The sequence below is a fragment of the Ptychodera flava genome, chromosome 19 (genome assembly GCF_041260155.1).
Source record: "Ptychodera flava strain L36383 chromosome 19, AS_Pfla_20210202, whole genome shotgun sequence".
In the NCBI taxonomy this organism is placed as follows: Eukaryota; Metazoa; Hemichordata; class Enteropneusta; family Ptychoderidae; genus Ptychodera; species Ptychodera flava.
The window spans coordinates 18875353-18901164 of record NC_091946.1 but is presented as its reverse complement, the minus strand read 5'-3'; the positions used below and the strand labels follow the sequence as shown (position 1 = coordinate 18901164).

General features: G+C 36.1%; 1 protein-coding gene across 1 annotated transcript in view; it reads left to right on the top strand.

Moving 5' to 3' along the window:
• Positions 1 to 249: 249 nt before the first annotated feature.
• The window catches only part of LOC139118805 (uncharacterized), a 33147-nt gene continuing 7584 nt past the window's right edge, over positions 250 to 25812 (top strand). The window contains exons 1-13 of the mRNA XM_070682282.1: positions 250 to 335; positions 2058 to 2155; positions 4070 to 4114; positions 7840 to 7950; positions 9791 to 9901; positions 11023 to 11136; positions 13195 to 13300; positions 13682 to 13815; positions 18885 to 19086; positions 19619 to 19747; positions 22295 to 22502; positions 24878 to 24993; positions 25774 to 25812. The exon at positions 25774 to 25812 is cut by the window's right edge and continues 93 nt beyond it. Of these exons, the coding sequence (XP_070538383.1) occupies positions 284 to 335; positions 2058 to 2155; positions 4070 to 4114; positions 7840 to 7950; positions 9791 to 9901; positions 11023 to 11136; positions 13195 to 13300; positions 13682 to 13815; positions 18885 to 19086; positions 19619 to 19747; positions 22295 to 22502; positions 24878 to 24993; positions 25774 to 25812 (1465 nt within the window). The 5' untranslated portion in view covers positions 250 to 283. The remainder of the gene's footprint in view (positions 336 to 2057; positions 2156 to 4069; positions 4115 to 7839; positions 7951 to 9790; positions 9902 to 11022; positions 11137 to 13194; positions 13301 to 13681; positions 13816 to 18884; positions 19087 to 19618; positions 19748 to 22294; positions 22503 to 24877; positions 24994 to 25773) is intronic.

The window sequence follows — 25812 nt, the reverse complement described above, 5'->3', positions numbered from 1 at the left end:
TCAGGTATTTAGCTTCCGATATTGCAAATTGACGCCGATGATAATAACACAAATGTACAAATTGCGTTCATTTATAATAAATAAATTGGACATGTGCCCTATGGTTTAACTGGCAAAGGGGGACATAACGTATCGAAACGAACCAATGCAAATAAGAAAGTGTTTTATGACAAAACAATGGTAAGGCTATTTTAATGGTGTACCACTCAAACAGGTAGTAAAAAAGGTGCACATGCGCAATTGTGCGAAAATCGACATCCTTAGGGCTAACGTCTGCGCCACAATGCTTACTGATATACATGTCGAAGTTCTGTTGGTCTTCTTGTTTAACATAGGTAAGTTGGTGAGAATTTCGCTGATAAGCAGTATATTTTCGTACCAGTTGAATGTTGACTTGAGTTTTTGTTCAGCACCTCTTATTATTTTCAAGGTTTGTTGTTTAGGCCATATAAGCTTACAATTTAAGGCAAACGAGGAAGTAAATTTTATCGACAGGAAGAAAACAGTGTAAAGTCACTGAGGGAATTCGGAGTTAGCGTCGACAAAAACCTATCGGTCTTCATAGATCCAAATCTCTCCCCACTGAAAACATCTATATGAACTACAACACCATTTTAAACATTTTTATAACCTGGTGTTGGAGATTCTCAGACACAAGAGGCCACGAAAGAGATGTTCATTTCCTGTTATGAACTTATTACGGCATTTAATACCATTGAAGTAACCTCTGCCAATGTTGCTATACTATCTACAAATACATAATGGTCAGATAGATCTACAACAAAACACCTATCGCGTTGAAAATTCAGTTTCGACCAAACTACTACCCGTAACACGAAAGCGGAGCGTTTCGACTGTTTGCAACAGTTGTTTGTTTTGCACGCAGTGAGTGTAAAAGTACCAACGTTTGGTTGTTTTGACGTTAGTGGGAGGCCATTGATACGCATATTGTAACATTTTTCTCCGTGCTTTGCTGTCAATCAAGTCGTTTCCCGCAAACAAAAAATTGTCACTATCGCCTTTACCACACGCGAGAAAATACTTCCGACCCACTCTCCAATGAAAATTCCTGAATCATTCGATTTGACCACTCTACATATCGTCATAGTCGAGGCAACTGTTGGTGAAAACCTCTCCAGCTGCTTCAAATGATTGAAGGGTCTTCCGTCTTTAGATTCTCCAGAAAAGCGATTTCATTTTCCAGAAGTTTCCAATGTAGTCTGACTTGTTTCTTCATGGCTGTGCAAGTTCCATTTTCATACATAGCGATCCCAGATCCTTTTTACACAGTACCCGGAAAACGAGAATTTTTTGCGGTATCCTGAATCACCCCTCTTGGCACGTTACCAGTACATTTGTCGCCACCATTTTGTCTGTACTAGCTAGATCTTCACTCTCAGGTTTCCCTGAGCGGTATTCCCTACGCAGCAATTTTACCTGCAACATTCGGTCGGAGTATGTGCAAACGTGTTTGTTGAACTCGTGTGAGGGGCCTTGGTATTGTGAACAGCGTTTTGATAGAAACTGTCATTGTAGCAACTTTTGTCGCCACTCACTGCGCTAACCGTCTAAACAACTAAAACGTTGATACTTTTACACTCACTGCGACTACAATTTATGATTTTTGCAAACAGTCTAAAAGCTCCGCCTTCGTGTTACGGGTATGGAATGTTACGTCTTGCACAGCAACACACACATCTATGTTTACCTTGGCCCAAGGCCAGAGCTAAAAAGGAGATCACAAACAACTTTAACGGGAAAAGGAGTGTTTGTTTTTGAGTCTCCTTTTCTTATTTACGGTGCCGTAAATTAACGTTTCAAATACTGTAAAGAACCAGCAATAAGCTTACGCCCGAAACTAGCTCGTAGTTCGACAGTGCCTCCCTTATTAGGGCTGTGTATAATGACCATGGAGTTTTAGCTCAATTATATGTGAATCTGTGCTTGCTTGGTGTATAGGAATTGTTATTTTAGTTGTACTGTATGATTAAATATTTTAAGGCTTTTATGTCAAATCGCTGTAGTAAATCTTAGTGAATGTGTTACATATATTCCAGTTTATGACGTAGCAAGTGAGAGGACTGTAAACCACGCCCATTCTGACGTTGGTGGTCAAATGGATTTGCCTTGTTCATATGAAGTCATCGTTCGTGAGGTAGGTGTAAGTGAACGTTTGTAAACGGGTTATTAGAATTAAAAAATGGTGATGTTTTACGGTTTACCATCCGATATTGAGCATTTAATGCAGTGGATTATTTGAAAACTTTCATGTGAACTATAGTATCCCTTTATCCACTGCGATGAACATCATTAAAATGACACGGAAAAAGGTAAAATGGAAAATATATGGGGCAACATTTATTCTTTACATTTTGAAGCTTCCTTGCTTTTAAATATCAACCCAGCGGTATCTTGAAACGGAAAGCAGAGATGGAAAATTGCCAAATAAAAGTCACACATAGCATAGATACATACATATATACATAGCTAGATACATGGATACATACATACATACATACATACATACATACATACATACATACATACATACATACATACATACATCCATCCATCCATCCATCCATCCATCCACTCCATCCATACATACATACATACATACATACATACATACATACATACATACATACATACATACATACATACATACATACATACATACATACATACATATTAAAGAACTCCAAAGAATTGTTACATGTTTTACAAAATAACAAAAACATGTACAATTCAATCCACACATTTGATTTTTCAACGTTGTACACAACCATCCCACATAACAAACTTAAAGACAGGCTATCATCTCTCGTCAAGAAAGTCTTCTTTTACAAGAATGGTAGTCGTAGGTATGAATACATTGCCATCAAGCGCAACTTGGGCTATTTCACCAACAACAGCGATGCCAAATTCAAATACAGTGATGTTGAGGTGATTCAAATGCTACATTTCCTAATTGACAACATATTTATCAAGTTTGCTGGCATGACATTCAGGCAAACCATTGGCATTCCCATGGGCACAAACTGCGCCCCACTTCTTGCAGACTTATTTTTGTATTCGTATGAAGCAGAGTTCATACAATCACTTCAGAAATCTGGGTGTAAAAGGATTGCCAAGCGATTTAGCAACACCCACAGATATATCGATGATCTCATCAGTTTAAACAATCCTGGTATATCCAATTATCTACACCACATCTACCCAGATGATTTAGAAATAAAAGAAACAACTGAAAGTGTGGACTCGGCTTCATACCTAGACGTATTGTTTGAAATTAGACAAAATACACTATATACTAAGCTGTATGACAAAAGAGACGATTTCAATTTTGAAATCATAAACTTTCCCTTTTTGTCGAGCAATATACCATCATCTCCAGCTTATGGTGTGTATATTTCACAACTCCTTAGATACAGTAGAGCATGCAATTCATATGAAGACTTTCGAGTTAGACACAGCCTATTAGCTCAAAAGTTAGTGAGGCAAGGATTCTCAGAAAGTAGATTAGTGAAATCATTTAAGAAGTTCTACGGTAGATACGGAGATGTTGTATCAAAATATGACCTGTCTGTTACTCAAATGATGAGTGACAGCATACCAAATTTTGACTCACAAAAGTAATTTGGTGAATTCACCAAATAACAATGGATTTGTCGCTTTGGGTCAATCTTGACGGGTGTGGCTAGCTGGTAGGGTACGCTTACCCATTCCGGACACCTGGTACCACCACTATTTTGTGGTTCAAGATGACCCCATCGCCTTTGTCATTTTCAATATGTTCCTTTGACCTGGTAACTTTCTTAGTTACCTTGAATGATAACGATTATTGAACCTGATTTGATGTCTATACATACATACATACATACATACATACATACATACATACATACATACATACATACATACATACATAAGACAGACTCACAGACAGACACACAGACAGACACACAGGTACACATTCACTCAAGTAGCCACTTATCCATCCGACCATTTATTTGTTCCTCTATTTATCCGGCGTACATCATGTTCTAAACATAGTTATCTATTTCAGGACACTCCTGTCGGTGAAGTTATTTTCACATTTCCCCGTAAACAGGTAAGGCCTTTGACAGATGGTTATATAATAGAAAGCTTACATCCTGCTCAAAGCACATAATTGCAGTAATCATGGGTCATTCATAGGCAGCATTTAATGAACGGCAAATGCTTAAATTGTTGATAATTTCATTGGAGTATATAAAGTATTACAAATAAAGGAAAAAGCTATGTGAACTGCACGATAAGCATGCCATTGATAGTAGCTTTACTGAGAAAGAATCTCTAATTTAATCTTATTTGGCCAATACTTCGGAAACAAAAGGGAAGTACTCGTGTTCCTGGCGCGTTTTAATGCACGGTATAAACTATCAACAAGCAATGATTAAAAGTACCTTCTAAAATATATCCCTAAAGTTCAAAAGACGGACGTCGTTCGTAATGATGGCCCATGGTGGTGGATAGGTTGGAGTGAGGTTTCAAGTTTAATTCCATGATAGTACCTCATATTCAAGTGTACATTGGTTTTGACCATTTTGTAAGTAATATCTGCAGATTACGTCAAGATCAGGTCAAATTTGCTTTGTCCAGGTGTTCTACGGATTATGTGCTACTAATATACATGAATCTCGTACATTCATGATTAGTTTGATTGCTTGCTTGCTTTCTTTCACTGTTATGTCATTTTAGTCGAAATACATGTTTCAGGACTACATATACACGAACAACTAGGATAGATGTAGCGTCGCAAAAGTGAAGTTAGAGCGTGCGATAAGAAGATTAAGGTAGTACGCACCTCGAAAGTGAAAGACTTAAACTTTTGCTCAAACCTTCCTCAATGACACTTCCAGTCATCCTCTCATCAAATCAAGAATGAAAATGGGGGCCATCGTGTAAATTTTGGTACTAGAGAAACAAATTACCCAAGATTTACCAATAATTAAAATTGCATGAAAACCCAATAATACATACTGTATTTGCATGGATTATTGCCTGTATTTTAGCTGAAGAGTGCATATACAGATGAATACAGTCAAGAATCCATTGCTTGTATTCAGCAAGCCTGTATTCATGCGGATTCATGTGAATTCACGTGTATTATTCTATAATACAGGTAGCTAATTAGTGTGAATTTATCTGTATTATTGCGTTTTCATGCAGTGTAAAATTCAAAATGGCCGCAATCCCTGAGTTAACTCTACGGAGAAAAAAATAAAATAAAATGTTCAATTTTCGAAAAAATAATCCGGTGAAAAGTTTTTTACACCAAAAGCTTTAAAAAACCAGATATGAACTGAATATGCTCACGTGTTTTAGAACAGGTTCATCAATAGTACGCTTCACAGAACAATAAGATGTTATAACTATATGTAGCAGGGTTTTTCAACTTCGCACAGTACTCTCAGAGTTTAATCACTAATTACAAAACTTTATTTAATATGCAAATGAGCTGTTAATTAACTTGACACTGCTCAATGCTTTATTGGACAATTAGATATCCATCAGATCAACATTTGTAGCACGTTTTATTTAATTTAATGCTGTAATTTTAGAGTAATGTCACTAATTACAAAGTTCATTAAATATGCAAATAAACCCTAAATTAACTTGACACTGTTCAATGATTCATAGCACAATTAAATATTTATCAAATCAATATCTGTAGCACGTTTCACAAAAATTTGGTGCCGAAATTTCAGAGTTATATACCTAATTACAAAGTTTATTAAATATGCAAATGAACCCTTAATTAACTTTACACAACTAAATGCTCTACACCACAATTAGATATCTGTCGGATCAGTATCTGCAGCAGATTTCATCACATTTGGTGCAGTTATTTTGGAGTTATATCACTAATTACAAAACTTCATAAAATATGCAAATTACCAATTTGTTAACTTGACACTGCCAAATGCTTCTCAGTACAATTAGATATTTATCAAATCAATATCTGTACCTAATTTCACTGACTTGGGTGCTGTAATTTCAAAGTTATATAAATAATTACAAAGTTCATTAAATATGCAAATGAACCTTAATTAATTTCACACTACTAAATGCTTTACACTACAGTTAGATATCAGTCGGAATAGTATCTGCAGCTGATTTCATCACATTTGGTGAAGTTATAACGGAGTTATATGACTAATTACAGACCTTCATAAAATATGCAAATGAGCTTTTTATCAACTTGACACTTCCTCATGCTTCTAAGTATAATTAGATATATATCAGATCAATATTTGTTGCAAGTATCATCAAGTTTAACGCAGGAAATTCAGAGTTATCTCCCAATAACAAAAGTTCATTAAATATGCAAATGAGAAGATAATTGACATGACACTCACAGTATCATCATAATGTTCTTAGATTGTCATCTGTGAAAAGTTTCATGAAATTTTGTGCAGTATTTCTTGATATATGTCTACACTGTAATTACCGTCTCCATAGGGAAACCATTGTATGGAAAAAAACGATATTGCATAACTTCATTAATATGCAAGCCACACTAACCAAAATCTAATCAGTTCTTGCAAGTAGCATATGGTACCTGTGTACCAAATCTGACTTGAATCCGTTCAGGCGTTGTTGAGTTATCGTGTAAACAGACAGACAGACAGACAGACACACACACACACACACACACACACACACACACACACACACACACACACACACACGGACAGACAGACAGACATCGCTACGACAATAGCCCACGTGTTTACACACGTGAGCTAATGAACCCCACCAATGGTATACCAGAAAAGAATTATAAAAGTTTGAGAGTCCGAATATATGTGCACATCTGTGCGCATAAAAGCTCACAAACCAAACACACGGCTGTAAGTAGAGAGGTGTAAGCGATGAAAAATGTTAAACAATAATACCAACTCACAAGGCGAAGGTAAGGCATTACGCATAGACAATGATCGCAACATTTTTTAAGCTGGAATGTGCCTCGGGGACAGATATTCCGACTCCCAAACTCTTATGATTCTTTTCTTATATACCACTACTTGTGTGAGCTATCTTTAAAGCTTTTGGAATAAGAAAACTTTTCACCGTCATAGATTTTCAAAAATCGAAACTTTAAATTTCGCTTTTAGAGTAAACGCAGATATTTCGGCCATTTTTGAATGTAAAATAACGGTATACGTCAGGTATATCTATCTGTAGAACCAAAATTTGTTCGGCGACCCCTGAAAGTTTCATTAAGGAAAGATTGAGCTAATGTTTAATATTTCACGTTCGAGGCGCATACTGCCTAAATGGAAAAATAAAAATAAGTTTGAAACTTTGATATTTTTTCTTTTGAGATATAATGTTTATTGCTAAATGCCGTTTGACTTGAATGTTTTGTACTGCTGATCTTTGTGTGTATTAATGTGTGTTATTGATATTCACTATACAATAACTACAGGATTTGAAGAAATACAGCATTGGTGAAACGAATCATGCAACCCGAAAACATATTTTCATTCAATATCCATGCCTGTAGATGTCACAAGGACACATGATGTATATTACTTAGCTCACACCAACTCACTCAGCATTCTGATATCTGCGTATGATAGTACGGCGAGGTTCCATTTAACACTCCAATCATATGAAATAACTAAAGCACGTATTCATCGCTGATGATATAAGGTGTCTTATTAATTCCATAGAAATCCTTGAAGATACAGAGACTTTAACCCTTACGACGAGTGTTAGGAAGAGTCGGTCTGGTTCTGATTTATGTCAAGTCATAAAAAGTTGAATTCGTATTTGATTTTCATGTAGAGTGACGCCATTGGTAGTACAACGTCGACGTCCGAGACGTCCATTTACAGAAACAGCTCTCTGAATGTGCAGCCAGTCTTTGAAAGTATAAGGCTTACAGACGGCAACAAGGTGAGCTGAAACAATTTACCGGAAATACTTACAGTGTACTTTTCTCTGAATGTCTGCATACATACGTGAACATACTTTGCTAGTCACTCATACAAAATGTCACCTATGGTCGTATTTCGATCGATGAGTGAATGAATGAAGGCAGAGAATGATAGAAAAAAAGACAAAAAAGTAAGGTCGATAAAAAGATAGACTGGCCAGCCTGCCCGCAAGATAGACATATAGATATATCCGTTAGATAAATAGATTTATTAATGATATTTATGATGAGTTTAAAAACGACCCATGGGTAGGTGGTTGCTCACTTGGTATGGTCGAACTTTTCTATATTTTATTTGCTGATGATTAGTACTGTTGGCAGAGAGTGCAATTAAATTGCAAAGACTTCTCACCAACAATGGAAGTTTACTGTAGAAAATACAAACTTACTGTTAATCTTAGTAAAACCAATATCATTGTATTCAGAAATGGTGGCCCCCTAAGAAACTATGAGCGTGGTTTTACCAGGGAAAACGTGTACGAGTCGTTTCATATTTTAAATATTTGGGTGTAGTATTTTCTTGTAGTGGTTTGTGGTGTAAAGCCCAGAAGTTTTGGCATCCCAAGCATCAAAAGCACTTTTCTCATTGAATTCAAAATTGTACTTTATCAGTAATGAAGCTATTCATATTTGCCTGAAAATATTTGACACAAAAATACTGCCCATCTTGAATTATGGGTGTGAAGTGTGGGGCTATGTAGAAGGTTACGACATTGAAAAGGTTCATAATAAATTCTGTAAACAAATATTAAAACAAAGAAACATGTTTCAAATGCAGCAGCAAGAGCAGAACTTGGAAGGTTTACTTTACGAGCAATGAGACTTTATAGAATTGTTAAGTATTGGCTGAAACTTTTAAGACTTGGGCATGAGCGGTACATTTATCATGCTTATCAAATACAACATGGTATGGCAGAAAGTGGTAAAAAATTGCTGGGCACTAAAATTAAAAAACATTCTGTTCTCATACGGTTTTGCTGAAAGCTGGTATAATCAAGGTGTTGTAAATGAAAGAATGTTTTTATCACTGTTCAGACAACGCTGTATTGACATTGACCTACAACGCTGGCATGAACAAGTCCACAACTATAATAGATTAGCCACGTATGTTCTTTTCAAAAGTTCACCTTCATTTGAAAACTATTTGAATGTCAAGATGAAACCCATTTTTAAAGTCACATTCACCTCTTTTCGTATCTCCTCACATCCATTAAATATTGAACATGGCAGACACGTAAAAATACCAAGAGATCAACGTGTTTGTAACTGTGATAATTTTTCTGTAGAAGATGAATTTCACTTTTTGCTGGTTTGCCCGATTTACTCTGATCTGAGAAATGTATACTTACCTTTATATACACTTTCTATTATTACAATTTTCCTAGTTTTGATAAATTTATTCAATTAATGCAGATTGATGACCATTCCATCATTCGAAATCTTTGTAAATTTGTATTTCATGCATTTTAAAGAAGAAACGACCGTTTAATGCAGTTGTAATATTTTTTTTTTTTTTATCTGTAACTCCTGTACATTTGATCTAAATGTATATGCTTTGTTACCATTATGACACAAAGGGCCGGTGGCCTAAGGTGTGAATAAAGATAATTATTATTAATTATTATTTATAAATAGATAGATACACCAATAGATCGATAGATAGTTTGGATAATATACATCAATATATATAATTATAAATGTGTCCTCTGTACATTTATGATGTAGACACTGTCAACTAATTCTCATACACCGAAACAATGTCTGATGTAATGGTTGCGGTTCTTTGTTCTGTCACAACAGAATGAGCGATTTCGAGTAGAGTCAGAAAGAGGTGATATTTCTGTGCTGGGATACCTCGACCACGACATAGATTCCGAATACGTCCTACAAATCCTACTTCAGAGTTCTCAGGTATGATGATTTGATCAAAGCAATGTTCGTTTTTCTTTTGACTGGGTGCATTACGTTGTGAGTTCGAATCCGATCGAAAATCTACCTTATTTTCTACCTTTGGTTGATAGCTCTGCTGGTGGATGTATTCATTGCTTTGGTAAAGTTTGTGTGCGATGTGCGATAGCGAGTATGTGAACTCTACAGCGTAAGGAGGGGTCGCAAAAGACTCTTTTTAAAGATAGGGATTTGACCGAGCAGTTTTGACTATTATGTCTTCGCTAGTTGACTGGATGCCGTACTTTTTTCGAATCGAAAATCTACCGTATTTGACCCATAATGAGTAATAGCTCATGCTTATTGACATCATGTTGTTTACAGTGGTTTGCGGTGAACCTTTGGCAATAGGGAACTAGACATAATGTGTGAAATGAGAAGTTGCCAACCTGTCAGGTGTAACTATCGCCTAGCGGTAATATCAGTCAATCGCAAAGAGATCAACTCTGCGCAGCTATAACACTGCCTTGAAGGAGGTCAGACCTAGTCAAAACAACACCACCTTATTCACACAAACACTCATTTACAAGTGATGCGTTCAGAGTGGGGTGTGGGATGTGTGTTAATATGTGATTTTGTTTTTGACTACAAGAGGGGTTAACTTTTGAGGCACAAGAAAATGTTGGATGCCCATCTAGACTGTAAAAAGCTGAAAAGCCCCTAACATGAACATCTAGACTTAAAGGGACATAAGCTTAACTTGTGGCAAGTTTTTCAGTTTTCTGCTTCTGTATATCAACTACCGTTCCTAACCCTAATCCGTTTTTCATGCTAATATTCCGAGTATTCTTTTTGTCAACAAAGCTTGTATATGTGTAGTGATCATTGTTTATTGTTTACAAATGAATTCTGGTCCGGACTTGAATACAATTTTCAATAATAACAATGGAAATTATACTCCTATAGGTTTTGTTGATATGCTAAATACTTGGCATTAAATTACAGTTTAGGGATAAATGCAGAGTGTAGGGAAACCACAAAACAAAATTTAAAGTTCTGAAAAATACCCAAAAGATAGAACTTATGGAGCTATACATGGACGCTGTTCTAATCAACGTCTTTCATCACGTCAATGTTATATGCAGAACAAGAGTCACTCCACTTGCATCGTAAAAATAATCCTTGAAGACGTGGAGGGATGGCCGCCATTCTACAACGAAACGTGTGCGATGCCGACGAGAGAGCAAAGGAAAGGACTGGTACGTCTTAGGTTATGTTTTTCAAACTGTAGTGATGACAATTTTTAGATTTCATTAAGGAGATTTACTGTGGTTTGGCATGATTTGTGACTAATTTGCACATTGATATTGAATAAACGTTTGTAGAAATGTTTTAGTATTAGCAGCACTGTTGCCTAAATATACTGACCGAAGACTCTAACCTCAAAGATCATTTGTTGGTATTGCAATCATCGAGGATTTTAGCACAGTTGTTTATATATTACAGCGCTTGTCATTTGAATTTGGAGTTTCAGTGTTTGGCACACACCGATTTCTTTACAGTGAAGTACTAGTTGTTTTACTCTTACACCACAACATCAAAAGATGTCGATTGCCGCACGTCTTCTTATCGGACAAAATAAATACACAGTAGCAGAACTTTTATCTGTCGATAAAGTAACTTTTTATCGATTCAGGTGTATCATTGTTGAAACTTCACAGTCTCGTCAGCCCATGTATATTCTGTCTGAATGTCTCCTGGCAAGTCTCAAACGTAATGAAAACATGTCCCTGTGACGTTTGACCAACGGTTTATCGCCATACCTTCTCATATCTATTGCCTTGGAGTAATGCATCGAAAGAATGCAAAATACACAGGAAAGAGCATACACGTCCGTGGAAAGGCAACCTTCACTGATCACCAGCAATTGAAGTTCGTCAAATACAATGTTATGGTGGTGATAGGGCTACTAGTTTAGTATACCATACGTGCAAACAGAGAAGAGAGATAGTTTGATTGTCAATATCGCCGATAAAGAACATTTGATTTTTTGCAAGACCAGTTCAGTGATTCACCCTGAGAAACTACATGTACAAGTGAATTGCAGTGGTCGACAATGAGTATCAACTCGATGTAGACGTTGAGCTCATAGGAAGCCAACAAAATTGATGAGCCGTCGGTCAAAACTAACAATTTATAAGCAAGCTGCGAGCTACACTTCTGGGTTCTATACATATGTAATTTTGGTCATTTCCATGGAGACTAGCTCAAAATGTGTGGTTATTTCGATATCCCCCATAAAAACAGATTTATCCGTACATATAACAACACTTGTTGTTAAAATGGTAGAACTTTTGGGTGTAGTTCACCATTGTGGTAGCGCACTCTGTGAGTAGCCTCCATGGGTTGACAGGACTACGAAGTGTTGAGCCAATTATATATCTGAAAAATTCTGCAATTGTCACTTCTGCAAGGGGTAAAAGCTCTTCTACAGTGTTTAACTTTGAAACATTAGGCATGAAGATATGATAACGTGCGGCAATCTTCATATCCTTTGATGTTGTCAGTCAGAGGAAAAAGAACTTGACGTTTGTTTCTGTAAAGAAATCCGTATGTGCCATACACTGAAAAGCAAAACTCAAATGACGATGGCTGTACTTGCAGTAAAATGCGCTTCGTGAATAGATTTTCGGATTAATCTTTCAAGTTTGCTAATTAGATTCATTTGAACTGGTCTTGAACTCTGGAACATATAGGTGGACCCATTGAACTTTTGGCAATTTGTGTTTTTTCCCGCTTTTTTGTGAAAATGAAAAATTAAATATTTGCGCCGTGGAGTTAACCATATACTATATCCACTTCTTCCTACACCTTATTTCTCTGTAACGCAATCGCATTGACCTTGCTGAAAAGGGCATTTTAAGCAGTGAATGCCAGGTTTGGTAAATAATGATAAATTCTCACATAATGTTCCCTTATACATGTTTTGCATTGACTTTCTGCTAAGAATGTCCTGATAAAATTAAATTTGGCGAAATATATAACTACATGTACTTCTTACATTTGGAAACGTCTGCATCTTGACGTCGGAAACTACGAACTGCAAGCACAAATACCTCATTAACTATACACACACAAGCACGTCCATTATTTCACATAACAGTATTTGTTCTGTCAACATGTTTCTAATGCACAGTGAAATTCATAGTCAAAATTAACCGATGTTTCCGTCTTTGACAGTAGGCATGTGCATACCACAAGGAGAATATCTACAGTGCTATGATTATGACAGTTCTGTTTAACCATCTTAACTTTAGAACATACCGTTTTCATTGTCGCTTGGGAAGTCGAAAGTGACAACGGACTTCGCTGCGCTAACAATTCATCCTTCACACTTCAAGTTGGATTCCAATAATGATAAATGTAAGTCATAACAAAAAGCTCTTTGTTATATGATTCATCAGTGTGTAGCTCAAAGTAATAAATAATATTATTATATAGCAGCAAGGTGTACACACACACACATACACACAAATATATTGTATATATAATATATAAATTATATATATATGTATGTATGTGTATATGTATGTATGTATATATACACATACATACATATATTACATATATAATATATAAGTTATATATGCATATATATATATATATATATATATATATATATATATATATATATATATATATATATATATATATATATATATATATATATATATATAAATCAATCTGCAAGAAATTGATTGGGAAAGGATGTACATTAATTCGAAAATTCTTGATATATTATAGGTATGTTAACTTTGTATAAAGCAGTTCCGACATGGTCTATTATCAAAAACCGAATCTTCAAAGCAACTGATTTTAAAGTAACAATTGAAAGCCCCGTTAACTTGGAAGTAAACCCCAGCTTATATTTTAAAAAGGTACGTTTCTTTGTGTCTACTTTGACATGAACTTAAAATGTTTACAAAAACGCAAAAGCCAATGGTATTAATACAAACATTGAGCGCTCAACTTATCTTTCCATATGTTACCTTTTCATAAGGAATTAAATTGTAGCAGAAAAGTGAATCAAACTGTTACTATACAACGTCATGATGTTTGCTATGAAATGAAATTATTAAGGTAGAACGCACCTCCGGGACAGACATTCGGACTCTCAAACTTTTACAGTTCTCTTCTGATATACCATATGTGGGGGTTCATTTTAAAGCTCTTGGTGAAAGAAAATTTTTCACCGGCTTAGTTTTTTGAAATTCGAAAATTTTTATTTTTCACCATAGGGTTAACACAGGGATGGCGGCCTTTTTGAATTTCTAATATCGGTAAATCTTGGGTTATTTGTTTCTCCAGTACCAAACTTTGCACGGTGACCCCCTATTTTTATTCTTGATTTTGAAAGAGAATGATCGAAAGATTCCTTGAGGAAAGTTAGAGCAAAAGTTTAAGTCTTTCACTTTCGAGGTGCATATTACCTTAATCTGAATGAAATCACTCTTTCACCAAAAGGTAAGTACATTTATCATATACCTAAGATTCACGTCACTGTGTAAAGCTGTGGGAAAAAGCGCCCTCACATCCACGTATTTCTTCCATTGTCCATATTTGGATGAAAGTATTGAATTCCCAACCTATATTTTGTATTTAGAAAGTTTGACTGTAAACAACAATACACACGATTCAAGAGTTGTGTAGTCCGACACACCGCGTCAACATATTGGAAATTGCGTGAATTTCAGAGCTAGCTTTATTCTCACAAATTTGAAGGCACAATTAGGCCTATATTTCTTTCAACCGAACCTTTTGCTGATGATCGCATCTCACTGTTAGGCTAACGTAATTTACGATAATTGACATCACGCCGTTCTTACGCCTTGATTTATGTCTCATTCTTTGTTCGTGTACGTACGTTGCTTTACAAGTTCTAAAAGTAAAACCACATGTAAACTTAATGTACTCACGTGTGTGAATTTATTTCTGATTTATATGAGTAATTACAAAACTTCATAAAATATGCAAACGAGCTGTTTATAAACATGACACTGACAATGCTTCTCAGTACAATTAGGTATGTATTAGATCAACATATGTAGCATGTTACATCAAATTTAATGCTATGATTTTGGAGTAATATCACTAATCACAAAGTTCATTAAATATGCAAATGAACCCTTAAAAACTTTCATAGCACAATTAGATATTTATTAGATCAATATCTGTAGTAAGTTTCACAAAATTTGATGTCATAACTTCAGAGTTATATACCTAAATGCAACGTTCATTAAATATGTAAATGAACCCTTAGTTAACTTCCCATTACTTAATGCTTTACAACACAGTCAGATATCTGTCGGATCAGTATCTGCAGCAGATTTAATCTAATTCGGTGCATTTATTTCGGAGTGATATGACTAATTACAAAACTTCATAAAATATGCAAATGAGGTATTTATTAACATGGCACTGCCAAATGCTTCTCCGTACAATTAGATATTTATCAGATTAATATCTGTAGCAGGTTTCATGGAATTGGGTGGCGTAATTTCAGAGATATATACCTAATTACGAAGTATATAAAATATTTAAATGAACCCTGAACCCTTAATTAACGCTGCAAAATGCTTTACAACACAGTTAAATATTTGTCGGATCAGTATCTGTAGCATATTTAATCAAATTTGGTGCATTTATTTCGGAGTTATATAACTAATTTCAAATCTCCATTAAATATGCAAATTAGCTATATATTAACTTGACACTGCCCAATGCTTCTAAGTATAATTAGATATATTTAATATCAATATTTGTTGCATGCATCATAAAATTCGGTGCTGGAAGTTCAGAGTTATGTCACTAATTACAAAAATTCATTAAATATGCAAATGAGCAGACAATTAACATGACACTCACAGTATCACCATAATGTTGTAAGATTGTCATCTGTGAAAAGTTTTATGAAATTCTGTGCAGCATTTCTGTCATTACTGTCCCCATAGGGAAACCATAATATGAAAAAAATGATATGTCATAACTTCATTAATATGTAAGTCACACTAACAAAAATCTTATCAGTTCTTGCAAGTAGCATATGAAACCTGTCTACCAAATCTGACTTGAATATGTCCCGATATTTTTTAGTTATCATGTAAGCAGACAGACAGACGACAAACAGAGACACACAGACGCGGACAGACAGACAGACATCGCTATGACATTAGCCCACGTGTTTGAACAGGTGAGCTAAAAATGACGTTATTATGTATATCAATACGCGACGGGTTGCGGCCATCACTTTTCCGGAAAATATCCAAAATGACGACAACGCATATATTTCTATCTAATCTTTTCACAATGTTTTAAAATACATATTTATCATTCCATAAGTTATGCGATAAAACCTTTACTGCCCTGATACGGGTTTTGTGAACATCGGTCGTAGCATATCATATATGCCCTCGCATGCCTAGGCTCTTCCCGCCGTACACCTAGGTTAGCAAAACCCGCAGCAGGGCCGTAGAGGTTATTAAATTGCCAGGTCTTCCTTCTGCGGTAAGTAGGGCGGCATTTTACATTTACACTTACTGCAATATTTATAGAATTTTACGAATTTAAGCATAAATATCCTGTGGCGTTCGATAACAAGACTTAGAGGTCACCAATCGTAAAATGTGCATGTACTGATTTTATGCTAAAAAAGAATTATCGACAGAGTGTCAGTTGTTTCTTCGCAGAGTTAATATGCTGTCACATTTCGACAACGACAGAATCCTTGTAACTAATAGTTTATGGTTATGTCAGACAAAGTCTCGCGACAGTAATAGAGTTTCCATACCACTACGAAGAAAAGAAGCATATGCACATGATAATATGACAGAACCCCATGGCCGGTGAGTGCAAGCGCGCACAGTAAGTGAGGATACCCACAATTCCCTTTGATTTGTGTGCTCAGACATTATTTGCTAAAGGCTTCTTCAATTTTATCAGTTTCTGAACAATTTTAAACTTAGAATTTAATTTAAGGATTATTGGTAAAAACTATGTTCAAAAATTATTGATCATCTCTAAAATTCAGGAGTAAATTGAATGAGAAGTCGATGTTTGGAGGTGCTAAAAATTGCACACTTGTCATGGTAAAGTTATCAGCAACTAAGATGGTCTCATCATACCACCTGTCAGACATGCAAATTTCCTTTGTTACAAACATTTAAAAAAATCAATACCCTTTCTTTTGCCAACACAGATGCAACTTATTCCCTTAGTTTCCTTGAAAATATTGTGTATGGCTGTCAAAAATCTATGTCGACAAAATCACAAAATTGCTATCTCCTCTGCGGAAAAGGGGTTGATCTTCTCATTATTCACAGTGAGAAATTAGAGAATTATGATTATCAAAACTATGGTCCCAGAATTTTGATATATGGACCGAGCTGTTCTGTGTACAGAAGAAATTTGCTCCAGTTCAGTGAGTGATCTCCGTGTGTACGGATCATGGAGCATTGTGGGTAGCCTCACTTACTGTGGCGCGCCGTACTAGCGGTATTTGCACGAGTGCTGCGGTGTATTCGGCGGCAGTCGCGAGTGAAAGGACAGCCGAATACACCGCAGCACGAGTGCAAATACCGCTAGTACGGCGCGCGAGCACTCACAGGCCATGGGGTTCTGTTATTATTACATATGTTCTGTCTTTTATTTGCATCATTTATCGAGAGAATCGACGATTAGTCGTGCGTACTACTTGTCTGTCAAAGCTTTAGTGCGACCCTGCGGAGTTATATATAATATTGACATCACTGTAATGAGGCATCAAATCAGCTTTCACTTTTCATTGGTCAACGCCGCCACACCCTCTTTTTTGATTGGCTAAACTATTGTTTACTTGTTTATCAAGGATGACGTAAGAGGAACGTCGAACTCTGCTTGCGATTGCTCACACGTACACATACGTAGCAACATGCCATAGATAGCCAAACGAAGAGAACTTTGAACATGGAACGCTTTTGATTTTTTTAAATGTTGAGCTCGAAATTCGTCTAAATGATCGATACAAATAACAGTTTGAAGATTTTTACGGGAAATTTAAGAGTGAGATACGGCAAATGTAACTTGTCGAACGATCAAATTTCAGTGTTTACCGTGGCACACAAGCGCTCACTGTAGTGTTATCAGTAGCATGTAGGACACACAAGCACAGAATAATCTGCATGCAAAAGTGACATTCTATTGTAAACAGGGAATGTCCGGTGAGAAAACTACTGGCAAAAACGTCTCTGGAAATGTTAACTGTTTAATTGGCTCCGCTGCGCCCGCAGTTACGTGTGTTTCGATATATGATGGCCGCCGTCGTACGGCGGTCACCGTGCATTCATGGAGCTAGAAACGGACGTCGCCCGTTGTCAATGTTTTTGCTTCGCTGACAAACAAACTGCTCTTCCGGATACTAAAAATCATCCTCACACTATAATAAGTACATAGTTTTTAATCGGTAATGTCATGCATTTTACTATGACGAGCATCGAACAAAAGTGAAATGAAATCTTGTGTGTCTCATTTTTTGTGTTTACAGACAGAAATAGTTCCGGGTCAAAATTGGTAAATACTCATTAACATAAAGGAATGGCATAATGTTTTTGGTATTGCACTGCAGTGCAAATACCGGTAGTGCGCGCGCGCTTCGATGCAAGTAATCTGTGGTACATATGTAATAATTGTTCTTCTGTATCTCAGTCGCTTAACTCAAATTTAAACAGTAACACTTCACGCTGACATGATTCTATTGCGCTGTGATTTGATTAAATAGTACCGTGTCATCTAAACAATTTTCACTTCATATCAACGTTTTGTAAAATACAATATTTCTATTAAATACTACAATGCAAAAATAACTGAGTGGGACTAACATTTCGCCTTTAAAATGTTTCTAAGCACCAGTATTCTTGCTTCGTAGTACGGTACAATTGTACCCGATACTAAATGTTGATTAATTCTATAACAGATGGATTTTCCGCCGCATGCACTGTATGATGAACATTGGTTCAACAGAACCAGGCTGGACGGCACACCTGCTCGCCCAGCCGCACTATTAAAGTTCGACGTCACAAACATAGATACACGAATATCCCCGGTGCCGGTACTCGTGACAGCGTATGTGGGAACCCAAAAATTAGTGTCATATGATATTTGGATCGAATATATAGGTAATCAACTATTTTGTGAATTTTGCATATTCTTTTGTGTGTTCTGTACAGCGCACTGTGACTTATGTTTAGTGCGCTTTTTAAAGAAATTTTAATAATAATAATAATAATAATAATAATAATAATAATAATAGTTAATGATATCTTGTACAACATGCAAGGTGACGTATTACTCGCAAAATCGGTGTTAGATTAATGTCAGTACCTTAAATTGTCTTGGTCTAAGATGTGTTACACTCATATCTCTTGCGTATAAAATTTTTAGTTTGTCACGCAATGCGTACCAATGGATTTGACTTTCAATGGTGGATTGTAGGAATTTCCATCCTGATGGGAAACAATAACAAAGCAAAATACAAGACTACCACCCATATAATTTATGTTCTTATCAACATGTGAAATGCATGTTTTTATTCTGAACATTTTAAAATTATTGTAGTGTACCATACAACTCTACTAGGTACAACTCATTTGCACGTGACACAAAATACACTATGTAAATAATATTGAACTCTTTCTCACGTCATCACAGGCTGTCCCAAAGGAAAATATGGCATTCTATGCGATAAGCCTTGCATGTGCAAGAATGATGCAGAATGTAGTGTTTTCAACGGTGCTTGTAAGTGTAAAGCGGGATGGTATGGACCTGCATGTGATATCCGTAAGTCTATCCTATTTCATTTTGTCTATGAACAGTAAAGCCTCTTAATGATTAACAGTGATAACCAACTTTGTTTTGTACATGTTCTGAATTTGTTTCCTGGTAACGAAACCACTATTATCCGTTGGGAAGCTAGCGCCTAAATCACATATATTTTAAGAAAGAAACTGCTAACAATTAATATTGACGAATCAAAGGTCTTCATTGATTATTCGGAATTGATCTCAAAATGATCAAGCTTCGGACCCACTTACTGTTGGCAATGCCTTGACTCTACATAGACATGTTGTATTTAAGGTAGTATGCACCTCGAAAGTGAAAGACTTAAACTTTTGCTCTAACTTTCTTCAAGGAATCTTTCAATGATTATCTTTCAAAATCAAGAATAAAAATAGGGGGTCACCGTGCAAATTTTGGTACTAGAGAAACAAATTACCCAAGATTTACCGATATTAGAAATTCAAAATGGCCGCCATCCCTGTGTAAACTCTATGGAGAAAAATAAAAAATTTCGAATTTCGTAAAACTAAGCCGGTGACAAATTTTCTTTCACCAAGAGCTTTAAAATGAACCCCCACATGTGGTATATCAGAAGAGAATTGTAAAAGTTTGAGAGTCCGAATGTCTGTCCCCGAGGTGCGTACTACCTTAAAGGAAAAGATTGACACGAAATCTAGCTGACGTTCGCATGACTGAGTAAAATAAAATTACATAGACAGTCCGAAAATATTCTAAGCACATTAATCTCTCAAGTTATTTTATGTAGAATGTTTGCGACTGTGCATCGAGAATATTATCGTAACAATCCAGGGATACTACACAAGTAGTATTATTTATAACACGCCACATGCTCATTCCGTGTCGCGATTCGCCAGAATACGTCAGGTGACGATGAAATAGATACATCTAGTCCCCACCGGATTGAAAAAAGTGACGTCAGAGGGTATTTTTTGAAAAGCTATTTCCCTAGGGAAATAGTTCTGACCAAATTTGGAAAAGTGACCGTAACGGGTGGAGTGTCGTCTGCAGCTTTGCAACAATGACGAGTGACTGGAAGGTGATGTGCGTCCGGGATAGGTGACGACACATTCTCTAAAACAGATTTTCCAACATTTTCCAACATTCCAACAGCGTAGGAACTTGAACAGCTCATCGACGGAAAAGATTAAAGTGCAACTAAAGTTAACTAAGGATGTCGCTAGGAATGCTTAGAATATTTTTTTAAAGAAAGTAGTACCACGTACAACTGAAACCGCTGTACATCGCTCAGTAAACTTGTCACAATGGATTGTTGTGGTGCAAAATATCAAAACACACTAAAAGCTATATAACAATACAACATGAGCATGTGGTGTGTTATAAAACACCTATAGCCTGGTCTTTATTCGGGCTATAGCGCTCGTCTATTACCCCTCGTGGCCGTGTGTTACCAGAAACACATCGCTATACCCCTCGGCCTACGGCCTCGGGGAATAGCGATGTGTTTCTGGTAACACACGACCCCTCAGGGTAATAGACGGGCCCTATAGCCCTCATGACCAGGCAATAGGTGTTTAATATTTGACTTTACTAATAACTCTTGAAGCAGACAGGGTCTTTGATTTCAGAAGTAGATCACCGTAGATAGTTAGACTTTTCTTGATATTCATATCAAATTTTGATATGTTGACTTTCTGAACTCTCAATGTTGTTCCCATTGCGTTGCGTTATACTATAAGGGTATCCAACACTATCACCGCTGGTTGGGTTGTAAGAAAACGAGTAGGGATGCCGGCCGCTTTACACGAGTGGACAACGAGTGTCATGCGGTCGCATCTTCACGGGTAGCCATGCAACCCAACCAAGTGCTGACCGAGAATTGATTGTTTAATTTCGCCCTAAACTTGAATGCACTGTGTTTTCCTACTCTAAACTTGGCGCATTGAAATCACTGTACTCTGCAATGTCATCGACAATATTATATTCAATTTGCTTCGTTGACTGGTGATTGTATGTGTACAATCACAGAGTATCATAGACAGTCTATGATATTACTCTGTGGTACAATATACCCGCTGATAGTAGCCATTGGACCTAAGTCATCACAGTAATTCAGAACTGCCTGAAAATCAATACCATGGGAAATTGAATAACTCGGGTTTCACGCACTCGCGGTCTTAGTATGGATTTGTCGTAAACCAAACAAAATCGATAAATGCAACTGACATTACAAATATCTCTTTTGAGTCGAAAATTTTTGGCAGTAGATTGCTTCATCGATTGTAAACTCATGTGTTCTACTACAGAAGCTGGTGATGTACTTTTGCCAGGCTGTATATCTATTTATCTATTTGTCTCTCTGTCTTTGTTGAGTATGGGTCATTCTGTTCGGGAATTGCATGAACTGATGTTATGGCGGGTGTTACGAAATAACTTGAAATGCTAATTTGCGAAATCATTTGAACGCATTTGTTTTTGTATTTGTTTGTTTGTTTGTTTTTATTTGTTTTTGTCTATAAAAAAGTTTATATTGAGTGTATTCATCTGCAGCTCTTTTATTTATATAAGCTAAACCCGTGATTGAGATTTTCCCAAAGCACCAAGATGTTGAGTACGGTATTATGGCGTTTTTAACCTGCCAAACTCGTAATATACCATTGCCCGAGACGATTCAAGAATGGCGGAATATGACATCCTGGTCTTTCAACGATGGATATCTTGTCTACCATTCGAAGGCTATAAAGCTAGGATTCTCCAACTTTGATCGCGTCATTGGGTAGGTGTATACAGTGGCAAAATAATGAGTAACTTATCGAGCTATCTCACATATTAAAACTTACTTTTGCCCTCCTCTAATCGTAAAAGAATGACTAACAGAAAGAGTTAACGTTTTTATTTTCTTGCGAACTTTTAGTGTTGGAATTGCTAATTCTTAATATCATGTAATTTTCATTTGATCTGCATTATTCTTCAAAAATAGGGTCGTCTTCTTAGCCTCTTAAGGGATTGGACATAAATTACAGGGAGAGGTGTGCCAGTATTTTTCAAAATGACGCTGCGCAATCAAAGTGACCCTTCAACAGTGTTTGCAAGAAAGAAGTGACCACACTTTTCATGTGCAAAATCAGCGACTCTCCCCCTGCATGTTATACGCGAATAATATTAAATCTCATTTGACCTTTGAACTTTCAACTTATACTTTTTAACCCTTAAAATAATCATTTTCATGCAAGGTTTCAAGTAATTTGATGACAAAAGACGACACAAGTCACAATAAATAATGCTATCAACATCTTGCATCACAATTGGCTACTCAAAATCAAAAGGGACAGCATATGTGTCAAAGTTTGGCTTTATTGTACAGAGACAATATCTACCCATAAATGCACAGATATAAATGTGTAATAGTTTACCCCTGCACAACCAGGAGACATGAATTGATATTTTGTGGTGAAATTCCAATATCATACTTGCGGTTCACATATGCGCTTTCAAACACCGTGTTCTGATCAAGTACACTTGTATCACTTACAAAACACATATAAAAGCACAGATTTAGCTAGTCTACTATGGTAAAAAACTATTCATAGTTTTCTCATAGATTCCCATGTATAGCGAATCAACCCCAAAACCAAATTTCCTGTACACATTTGCACTTATAATCACCCTACTCGAATCAACAGCATTTACGTAACTTATAAAACGTCTGTATATGCACAAATATTGATACTTTTATATTGGAAAAACTCTTGACAGTTTTGTCATAGATTTCCATATATAGTGGACCCTCTCTTTTTTTGTGAAATTCCAAAATCAAATTTATTGTACACATATGCACTTGTAACCACCCTAGTCTATCAAGTACATTTATATAAATTGAGCAAATATTGCTAGTTTTACATTGGAAAAATTTTGTTCATAGTTTTCTCATAGAGTACCATGCATAGCGAATCAACATTTTCTATGAAATCCAAAAATCAAATGTTCACACATGCACAAAAATATACAAAAGTACACATATAACTTCTCTTGTATGGGATAATTGATAATAGTTTACTCAACAGACTCCCTTTGTTAAGATTTGATATTTATGGAGAAGCACTATATCGGCCACATCTTGGCTTCTAATAGTTGCGCAAAATGGTGACCCTCCCTAGAGGCATGTGTAAAGTTTTATGGCCCTTCAAAAATGCTTGCGTGAAAAAAACAACCTAGCCCTAACACATCGGCCCCTCCCTAAAATTTCTGCCAATTCCCTAGAATGAACGGATTCAAGTCATTCAGATTTGGTAGACAGGTATCATATGCTAATCGCAAGAACTGATTAGATTTTGGTAAGTGTGGCTTGCATATTATTGGCGTTATGAAATATAATTTTTTTTCATATAATTATTTCCTATGGACACCGTAATGACAGTGTCGACATATATCTGCTGCAGATACTGATCCGACAGATATCTGACTGTATTGAGAAGCATTGAGTAAGTTAAATATGGGTTCATTTGCATATTTTATGAACTTTGTAATAAGTGATATATCTGAGATTACGGCACCAAATGTGGTGAAACCTGGTACAGATATTGACCTGATAAATATCTCATTGTCACATGAAGCACTGAGCAGTGTCAAGTTAATAAATAGCTCATTTGCATATTCAATGAATATTTGAAATTAGTCACATAACTCCGAAATGACTGCACCAAATTTGATGAAATCTGCTGCAGATACTGATCTGATAGGTATCTGACTTTGTTGGCAGCATTTAGTAGTTTGATTAAGTGGTTGATTAAAGTTTCATAATGAACTTTGTAATAATATTACTCCGAAAGTAGAGCATTATATTTTATGAAACGTGGTACAGATATTGATCTGATAGGTATCTAATTGTCCAATGTAGGACTGAGCAGTGTCAATTTATTAAACAGCTCATTTGCATATTGAATGAAGTTTTGTTATTAGTGTTTTAACTCCGAAAGTACTGTGCTCAAGTTGATGAATCCTGCTACATATAATGATCTGACAGATATCTGGTTGTTCCTTGAAGCGTACTACTATGTAATGAACCTGTTGTAAACCACGTGAGCACACTCAGTTCACATTTGGTTCATATTGCGGTACGATCACGGGCATATTTGCTTACTTTCCTTGCAGGATCTCTTTCCTGCAGATTGATATAGGCATCACTGATGAATGGACTGGTCGCTACCAATGTAAAGTAACTGATAAATATAACCGTGTGTATGTAGCATCCGCAACTGTTTCGACTGGTACGTATTTTTCCGTTGAATTTGAATCGTATGGAAGTAGTCCAATTGAAACAGTAATAGTTAACCCTGCAAAGTTATTTTAGCGGCGTTCATTTTGTCAGATACCACTCTGTTTTGAGGACGAGAAGGACAAAAAGGGGCAAATTTGTAATTTTGAAGATTTTATTGCATTCGTTTGTGCACAATCATATCTTTAAATTTTTATTGACGTACACATTCCTAAAACTATAACCTAATAACGACTGGATTCTGACTGGACATTAACATTTGAACAGGTAAGCGATAGGGGAGGGGTTTACAAATCACAATATTTGTACAGGTAGACCGTATCTTTGCTATACATTGAATTTTTGCTGACTATACGTAAACTTACTTGGATTTCTAATCTTAACACCTTTCAAACATGCTATCACTGTGTTCACCATATCACTATAAAATATCACTGCTATTTCGCGATGAACTTCATCTTTGATGGAACTATTATTGTATTTATTTCAGTTCGTAATATACCATGTCTTAAAGTTGAAATTATATTTTAATGAAACATAATACAGACAAGTATGAGCCGAAGGCCCGTGTCGACCTGACGACGTTTGCTAATTCTAAGTTCGTTTACTCCTTCGATTTACAAGGGAATGTCTTCTTTCTAAAGGCTACGTTAGAATCTATATGTACAGACATGATGATTACATACTGGTCGAAATCGTACCTAGACCTGATTTCATGTTGCTGTCACCATTGTCATGGATTCGTTTTCTTTTCCTACACTTTTTGGTTCAGTGTGTCCCAAGAATCTCTTCGGACGATACTGCAACATGT